At 43.9% G+C, this 9,219-nt stretch overlaps 1 protein-coding gene across 1 annotated transcript in view; it reads left to right on the forward strand.

Moving 5' to 3' along the window:
- Nucleotides 1-6,963, forward strand: part of LOC147300645 (protein NLRC3-like) — a 64,389-nt gene extending 57,426 nt beyond the window's left edge. Inside the window, exons 8-9 of the mRNA XM_086284990.1 lie at nt 5,924-5,970; nt 6,119-6,963. Coding sequence (XP_086141116.1) covers nt 5,924-5,970; nt 6,119-6,654 — 583 coding nt within the window. The 3' untranslated portion in view covers nt 6,655-6,963. The remainder of the gene's footprint in view (nt 1-5,923; nt 5,971-6,118) is intronic.
- The last annotated feature ends 2,256 nt before the right edge of the window (nt 6,964-9,219 follow it).

A 9,219-nucleotide genomic window follows, 5' to 3' on the forward strand; every position in this document is an offset into this window, starting at 1 on the left:
TAGCATTATCTAATAATGTTGACCTTGGCCCACTGGAAAAGTTCAGAACTAAAGATTTAGGAGTGTTTCTCGATAGCTCTTTCTCGTTTGAGAAACAAATAAATTCTGTTATTAAAACCAGCTGTAAGGTTTATATTGTTGATTGTCATTTATACTTAGAAATATTTACTCATATATGCTTAGAGTTGTATAATTGATTGCATAATGATAGAGGTTTGATCCTTAGTAGTGTGTAAAGACTCTGTGTGCCTTCCACAGTGCTCTGGCATGCACACACCACTTGGGGCCATGAGAGAGGTCGTACCCTCTCTTACTGATTTATGGTGTAGGACAGGGGTCTCAAACTCAATTTAGCTGGGGGCCGCTGCAGGCAGAGTCTGGGTGAGGCTGGGCCGCATTAGGTTTTCTACAAGAAAGGCATGGTTAAAAAATTCCAATCTTCTCAAATCTCTTTATTTTTATTTTTTAACACAAAATATGAAAAATGAATAAACAAATTAAGAATTAATAAGAAAAAAAATCAATCTGTAATACATAAATAAAATAATAATAAGATGTTTTTAGTCAGTGAACTTGTGTGTATCTTTCAGGCTTCTATATCTGCTGTATTTAGATTGAAATGTCTGTATTAACAGTTCTATAACCTTCTTCTGAACATGAATGGAACACTGTAGAAAATGAACTGTTCTTCTGAACATGGCTTCTCTTGCCTACTCCTTGCTGCTAGAGACTAGAGATGGCACGATACCACTTTTTTATGTCCGATACCGATACCGATATCATAAATTTGGATATCTGCCGATACCGATATGAATCCGATATAGTGTTTTTTAATCAACAAAACTGTTTCTTAAAATATCTTGCTGCATTTTGCAAGTCTGCAAGTTCATACTCAAGTTTAAAACAACAACTACACTAAAGCTATTCTGTTATACCTGTATACAAAAAAAATATTTCATAGTTCAGCAATACTGATCAATCTAATAAACTTAGACCTACACCATCCTCCCTATTCTGGTATTTTAAAGAGTACTTAGCGCAAATATTAAGCAACCTAACTAATAGGGTTCCACCTCCCAGCAACAACAAAAATAAATAAATAAAAAATAGGGAACCACCCCTCACGCTCCACCTCATGATGCTTAATCGACGTAATCAACCTTAATTTGATGCATTGTGAAAAAAATGCACAGAAATCAATTACTTTTCAAGAAATATTAAATAGATTCAACATCTTTCTTCAACAAAATTGCAGACTGCACAGATGGTACCTTCCCAAAGGAAAAAGTACTATAGCTTACTAGGGTATATATATTAGACTTAATAGTCACTATATACAGTAATTGACTTCTATTCATTTTACATCAAATTAAAACTTTGGGTGTAAGATTCAGATAATTATTTATTAAAAGCTAGACATTTTAAATGAGAATAAGAAAGAAAAGTATGTCTTTGTGCCCCCTTTTCCCAGTTAATGCCCTATCGGCCCCCCTGGCTAAACTTTGCTAGATCCGCCCCTGCACAGTTACCAGCCGTCAGCTACGTAGAAAAAGATCCTGGTGTAGAAAGTAATATTAAATAAATTGTAACAACAGTTTATCAAGTTTAAACGTGCTGCTGTTGTTCAGCCGCTGGTTTCCTCTTTCTGGTGCAAAGTGGGCCAAAAACAAACAAGAGAGACGGACTCGAGACAGAAAAGCCGATCAGCTGATCATTAAGCAGTTTCATGATTGAAGTAGCAGCCGGAGAGCGAGAGGCAGTCGCTTGGTAAGCTTAACGCAGGAATGCTTTACAAACATTCAGAGATGGACTTAAACACTTGCTTTACTTCTCTCGGGATAACTTTGTCGAAGATGAAATGCCGGGTTGCTAGCGAAGCTCCACATGCTATCCAGACCACCGACAGGTCCCGCATGCCACAGCCGCTCTATCACGTGATGCATACTGCTCCGACGTGCTAACGTTCTGAGGTGAGTTACGGCGTGTTGCAAGTTTTGTGAGGTGCTTTCGTGATATTTAATGGATCGGATTACATTTTTTATTTTTCTCCGATATCCGATCCAGTAATTTAGGTCAGTATCGGACCGATACCGATACGTAATATCGGATCGGTCCATCTCTACTAGAGACCTGGCAGCGTTTCCTCTCGCATAGCCGAGCCAGATTTGGCCTGAGGGAGGAAGCAGTTGCGACCCTCAGTATGTCTTGAAGATGATCATCCGTAAGTCTGGACCTGTACTTGGACTTATTGAAGTTCAAAGTGGAGAAGAGCTTTTGGCACAAGTATGTGCTACCAAAAAGGCACATGGTCCGCTTGAACATTCGGGAAAGCCGAGGGAAACTAGGGCTCAAGTCTCTCAAAAATTGTCCAAGCTTGTCTGCTTTTCCACTCACCTCCCTGAACTTTGCTTTGAGTTCAGAGTTGCACTGCAGCTCAATGAGCTCCATTTGAAGCACAGAAGGGGCATCTTGCACATCAAAGGAGAAGGGGTCCGCAAAAATGTGAAAGGTGGCTCTGTGTGTCTTGAAGTCAGCAAACCTGTGATCAAATTCCTCCTGTAGCCTCAAAATGACATCAACATACTCGTCAGCACTGAATGGTGTGCCTGCATCCACGAGTGCCTTGCATGCTGGGAAATGGCAAAGGTTTGTCTGAGAGAGCTGAGCTTTCCAGAGCGCCAGTTTTGTGGAGAATGCTCTCACGTTGTCATAGGCAGCACTGACAAGTTGCCCCTGGCCTTGTAACGTCTTGTTCAGTACATTAAGCTCATGTGTCATATCAACAAGAAAAGCTAAGTCCATGAGCCATTTGGGATCAGTTAGCACAGGAACACTAACTCCATCCTTCTCCATGAAGGCTTCACTTCTGCTCTCAACTCAAAAAGTCTCTTTAATACATTTCCCCTGCTGAGCCAACGTACCTCAGTGAAGTCGAGCACATCCCCATATTCTGACTCCATTTCCTCTAAAAAAGCACAGAACCTTCGGTGCTTTAAGCCCCTGGATCTGATTTGGTTGATGCATTTCACAACAATAGACATCACATTGTCAAACTTCAGGCATTTGCTGCAAAGGACCTGCTGATGGATGATGCAGTGCAGAGCAATGGCCTCCTCCACGCCTTCCTCTTCCAGTTTGTTTTGTGCCACCAGTCCATGTTTCCTCCCTGTCATTGATGGCGCTCCATCTGTTGTTATTCCAACAAACCTCTTCCATGGCAAACCAACATTCTCAATGGCATCACACAGCTTGTAAATATCTGCTGAGCGGTGGTCTGGCCATGCATTGGAATTACTGTGAGCAGCTCCTCCATCACTTCAAAACTGTCATCAACACCACGGACATACATTGGGAGCTGGGCAGTGTCGGTGATGTCTGTGGTCTCATCAAGAGCGACTGAGTATACACTGAAACATTTGGCTTTCTCACACAGTTGGTCATAAATGTCACTTGACAGGTCAGAAATGCGATCTGCTGCGGTGTTGGCAGAAAGGCTGATGTTGCTAAACTGACCTTTCTTTCCCGGACAGACTATATTTGCAGCCTGCAATATGCACTTTTAGACAAATGCACCTTCTGTGAATGGCTTCCCTGCTTTAGCAATCATCTCACTAACCACGTGGCTCCGACTGCTGCATTATTCTCTTTGGTTGCTTTCTTGGAGAAATCTTGCTGCCTCAGTAGATCTGTTTTAAGACTGGCAACCCGGTTCGCTCTCTCGTCTCCCTGGTATTCTGCATCCAGCTCAGCATGTCTAGTTGTGTAATGACGTTTCAAATTGTATTCCTTGTGCAGCGCAACTTTCTCTGTGCAAATAAGACAGGTCGGGGTGCCCCTGTGCTCAACAAAGAAATATTGCATTTCCCACTTTTCCTGAAATTGTCGGTGCTCATCACCAACCTTTCTCTTCACCGCAGGCTTTGAAAAAGACATGTTTGGGGCTATGTGACATTTATAATTCTACTTGGTGTCACTGTCGCATTGAAGTTTCAATCAAGCGTTTAGCCGACGGACGGGGAACGTCTCAACGCGTAGAGAACGTCATTTCTGCTTCTTTTTCTTGCAACCGTAGCACGGCGATCGGCAGATAAAAAGCCGGTAGCAGTCTCCTTTGTTTTTACGCTCGATGTTCATGTCTTTCATGATGACACGAACACCGTGGCGTTTGCAGATGGTAGAAAGTGCAGGGATAGCGAGCGCAAAAAAGGCGACTGCTCACGGCGCCGGGCTGTTGTTACAGGAGAAAGAAGCGGAAATGACACCGTGACATATAACAAATAACATCAGCTGTTTCTGATGTTAGTTGTTTTGACTGCTTTTACATTATATTGAAATATATGTAATGTTCATGTTTGCTGCAATGCAAACGCAGTGATGCAAATAAAAACATGGAGCCACAAATTACGGTGCGACCCTATAATTAGTCCGGGTTACCGGGGACTGTTGTTGCCGATGAACAGGTGTCGCTATGTGACTGCAGACTAAATTGGGCTGCATTGAGTTCATGACTTTTCTTTTATCCCGCCGCCTACGCATCACTGTGAGAGTTAATATGAGATCTCTCTCTGTGGAAAAATAACTTTAAATCCCACTGACGTGTGTATAAATCTATATACGTATAATGTCCCGCTGGGCAGCAACTTAAAAAAACAACTTTTTTTGAAGTGTTGTGAACGCAGCGCGCTGGGGCGAATGTCGGCGTTTGCCCAATAGAAAGGAGGAAGCCAGCCAGGCACAGGAAAGAAAGAAACACTCCAGGGCAACGCTGCTGGAACTTTGACTCATTGAGAAATGTTTCCCTGCTTGCATCAAGCCCGGCTGGTGTCCCCTGAGATCCATATCCCACCCTGATTGGTGGGTTAATTCAGCTCCGCCCACAACACTGTAAAGTGTCATACATTATCAAACTAACATTACATTTTCATATTAAGGTGGGGCCAAAAACTATCGTCCTGCGGGCCGCAATTGGCCCGCGGGCCGCGAGTTTGAGACCCCTGGTGTAGGAGGACACCTGCTCTGTGTCTGGTTAAGTATAAGAGCCCTTTGTTAGGGGGACCGCTGGACTCTTAGCACCAGCTTTGGGGTCACAGGGTCACATCTGGAACACACACACACACACACACACACACACACACACACACAGACACACACACACACACAGACACACACACACACACACACACACACACACTATGCACAGACTGGTACTCTTTGTTCATACCTGTGTAAGACGTCATAATGAACTTGTGCATATTCATGTAAGCTCAATAAAGAGCAGTGTTACGAGGGAGCAGACGAGAGCGACTGAGGTCAAGTGAAGGAACGGCGCTGTCACAGTTCTCTCCCTCATCAATTGTCTGGTTCCAGCGGTGGGTCTGTGCTAGACGACCCATCACCAGCTTTTTCCACTGGTTACCAGTACGTGGTAGAATCCACTTCCAGATCTGGTTGTCTTTAAATCTGTGAATGGATTGGCTCCATCTTATCTCTCTTTAACAAAAGAATCCAAGTGGAGCCCTCAGGTCTGCAGATAAGCAGCTTCTGACCAGAACTAGACGTAAAAACAGAGGTGAGCTTTATCGATGGCTGCAGCCAAACTCTGGAACAGTCGCCCTTCACATCAGGTCGTCACCAACACTGGACATTTTTAAAAGCCGGTTGGAAACACATTTGTACTCTGTAGCTTTCAATCCTGACCAGTCTTTATAGTCATTACTGTGTATGTTTCCTATTTTCTCTCTACTCTGTGCAGCACTTTGGCTCAAGCTGTTTTTAAATGTGCTGATAAATAAATGTAGATTTCTTTGAATAAAACAGTGGAGCCGAGCTTTGAGCTCAGTGTGTAACAGTGTGTGTGTGAGAGCCATGTAATGTCCATGTGTGCATGCTGACTGTGCTGCTCTGACCCCCCTCCTCCTTTCAGGGTGGAGCCTGCTGGAGTCCGATGGTTGAGACCAGGTCTGAGGAAGTGTAAGTGTGTTTTTAATGGGATTCATGAAAACAAAGCAGCACACATTCAACCATCTTCATCATGTCAGGAGTCATCATCAAAGTGTCAATCAATGAACAGATGATGGATCAATAACTGCAGCTGGATTGTGTTTGTTCTCTCCATCAGATTCCTGTCAACTCACAATCGACACAAACACAGTGAACACAAACCTCCAACTGTCTGACAACAACAGGAAGGTGACACGTGTGGAGGAGGTTCAGTCATATCCTGATCATCCAGACAGATTTGATGTTTATCTTCAGCTGCTGTGTAGAAATGGTCTGACTGGTCGCTGTTACTGGGAGGTCGAGTGGAGAGGAGACGTTTATATATCAGTGAGTTACAGAAGCATCAGAAGGAAAGGAGGCAGTGATGACTGTGTGTTTGGATACAATGATCAGTCCTGGAGTCTGTACTGTGATTATAATGGTCCTCGTCGTGTCTGGCACAATAACAGCTACACATCCATCTCCTCCTCCTCCTCCTCCTCTGTCTCTAACAGAGCAGCAGTGTATGTGGACTGTCCTGCTGGCACTCTGTCCTTCTACAGAGTCTCCTCTGACACTCTGATCCACCTCCACACCTTCAACACCACATTCACTCAAACTCTTTATCCTGGGTTTAGAGTCTGGTCTCCTGGTTCCTCAGTGTCCCTGTGCTGAGTGGAGTGTAAAGAGTGTCTCCTGTTACAGAAACACTCTGACTGTTGAACAGATAGTTCAGTCTGTACATGTCTGTCTCTTTCACTCACAAACACGTTTTCAGATTCATGGATTCAATCAGTTGATGTTTGAAACTCTTCTAAATGATTCCTTGTAAACTTCTTCAGTCACAAACAAACAGGAAGTGATGTCACATGTGTTCCTGTCCACACAGCAGAATGAGTCTATTGCTGACAGTGATGTACAAACAGAGTGAGCATTTCTGAGGCCCAAAATAAACTGAGTAGTTCACTGAATGAACAATGGACTGTGAGCTCAGTTCCTTCATCATTAGTATGGATTATATATGTATATGTATTATATTAGTATCATATATATCAGGTGCTGCTGCTTTCAGTCATTGTGCAAATGTGCTGTTTGTAAGCTTGTAAAGCTGCAGTCAGCTGAGACTGAAGAAGTCACCTGATCAGTGAGCAAACGTTTCTGAAAACGTCCAGATGAACAGAATCAACCTTTTGGGATCAGCCAGCAATGCAGCATCATTGTTGTTCAGCTTCAGAGGTTTGCAGGAATGAACTGATGACCAGAAACAGCTGCAAAGTCCAAGAAAATACCAGCTGGAGTTCAGCTGCATTTGAAGAAGTCAAAGAAAAGTAAGGATGGCAAAGGGCGACGTTTTCTTCCAAAGAGCTGCAAACATGGTCGACGCCTCATTAGAAGAATCATCTGGACATTTGTGAGGAACTCTAACCAAGAAAGCAACGTCACACAGATCCAACAGACAGTTTCCATGACTGCAAGTGTTGAGTGGAAAAATGCTACATTGCATTATTGCATCCTCTCACCACAGGAGGCGCTGTTGGCACCACTGATTGCTGATCAGCTGTTCTCTGATGATCTGATTGATACTGTGAATAACGGGACTCACTGAACTCTGTGACACAGTGAAGATTACAGAGTTTAACTTCACCCTTTAAGACTGACCACAGAACCAAGTCCGCCAGAGCTTTTGTTATATTTTTACATGCTGTGGAGCCATTTGTGGGAGCATTTCAAGTTGCTATACATCAATACAACTGTTATAGCCCTAATTTTAATAATATGTATGCATTAAGTCCATAGTAACTACATAAACTGCAAAAAAACCTCTGCTCATCCATCTCTGTGTGTATCAGGATACATTTGGTTCATAATACACAGAAAAATCAGAGTTATTACCTGTAATAAATGTGAAAGATTCCTGCAGTGATAACCAGGCAGGACTGAAACACATCCAAGCTGTCACCACGGTAACAGCACCGTCCATCCACAGGTGAGGGGAGGAGCAAAAAGAGGGACTTTGACCATTTTATACTAAAAACACTCAACTAATGTTTCTAATATGAAACAAATAAGCCCACATTAATGTGAGCGTTTATTAAATAATAATAATGATGATTTCCTCCTGATCTCATTTCCACAGCAGAGAAAACTGTGGTGTATATTGAGGTGGAGGGTGTGGTCTGTGGCTGAGGTGTAGAGTGAGGGTGGGGTGCACCACAGCAGCATGCTGGGACTGCTGAGGGTGGAGGAGGGAGTGATGATGACATCAGAGCTGCAGCACAGAGACCAGTGAACACACAGTCTGTTCATCTTTGCATAGATACAATATACAGCACAATATTGAATGACAGACACGCTGTGGGAGCTTCCACAGATACACTGACGTCAGCATCCAGAGTCCTCCTGCTGCTCCCCCCTCAGAGCCCCGTGATCAGCACCAACACATTCAGTTAGATGACAGAGTCCAGCTGCAGCTAGAATCAGCTCCCCTCTGTGAACAACAGCACAGCGTCAGTGTTTCACACTCAGTGAAAGGAGGAAACAGCAGAAGAACACCATGTGTGCTACGTTTCCCAGGACACACTACAAACTGCACAAATACAGAGCAGCACGTGGAAGGACCTGGAGCTGCATTTACAGAGCTGCAGACAGCGTGATGTCCTGTATGGACAGGTGGAAGGAACCAAGTCCTCAGCTGGAACACTCGTGTTTGTCCACAGACAGGAAACACAGCAGGAAACTTCCTCACAGAAGTGCAGCTCATGGATAACACACTTCCTGTCAGTCAGAATGAGGCTGCAGCCAAACACAGAAAGGTGTTTTTGTCCAGATGAGCCCAGAGAAGAAACACGAGTGTTCACAGACATCAGAAGCTCAGAGAGGTGAAACATGAGGTTGGAGTCCTCGTCAGCATCCAGAAGAGCTGCTGTGAAACCCTGAGTACTCATGACAGACTCTGATGGCACAAACACATCATGATTCAAACAGAAAGACAAACATGGAGCTCCTGATCCTCCTGCATGAGAACAAGCTGACATGAGCGCTGTGTCTGAGAGTGTCTCCCTGTCACAGTGACAATAACACAGCTGCTGCTCACAGTCATTAAACTGACCTGAGGTCAGCTGTGCTCCTTACATATGAACCATGTGACCTCACATCAGTGCTGTGGATGACTGTAGTCATAGAAGAGTAGAGCTGTAGCAGGTGGTGTGAGGAGGAGGTGGTGTATTCTAGTTAACGCAG

This window comes from Aulonocara sp. 'chitande type north' Nkhata Bay, unplaced genomic scaffold (assembly GCF_057382095.1).
Source record: "Aulonocara sp. 'chitande type north' Nkhata Bay isolate Kocher_YH1m ecotype deep benthic unplaced genomic scaffold, A_spYH_male_GT1.1 unmapped_scaffold_20, whole genome shotgun sequence".
Lineage (NCBI taxonomy): Eukaryota > Metazoa > Chordata > Actinopteri > Cichliformes > Cichlidae > Aulonocara > Aulonocara sp. 'chitande type north' Nkhata Bay.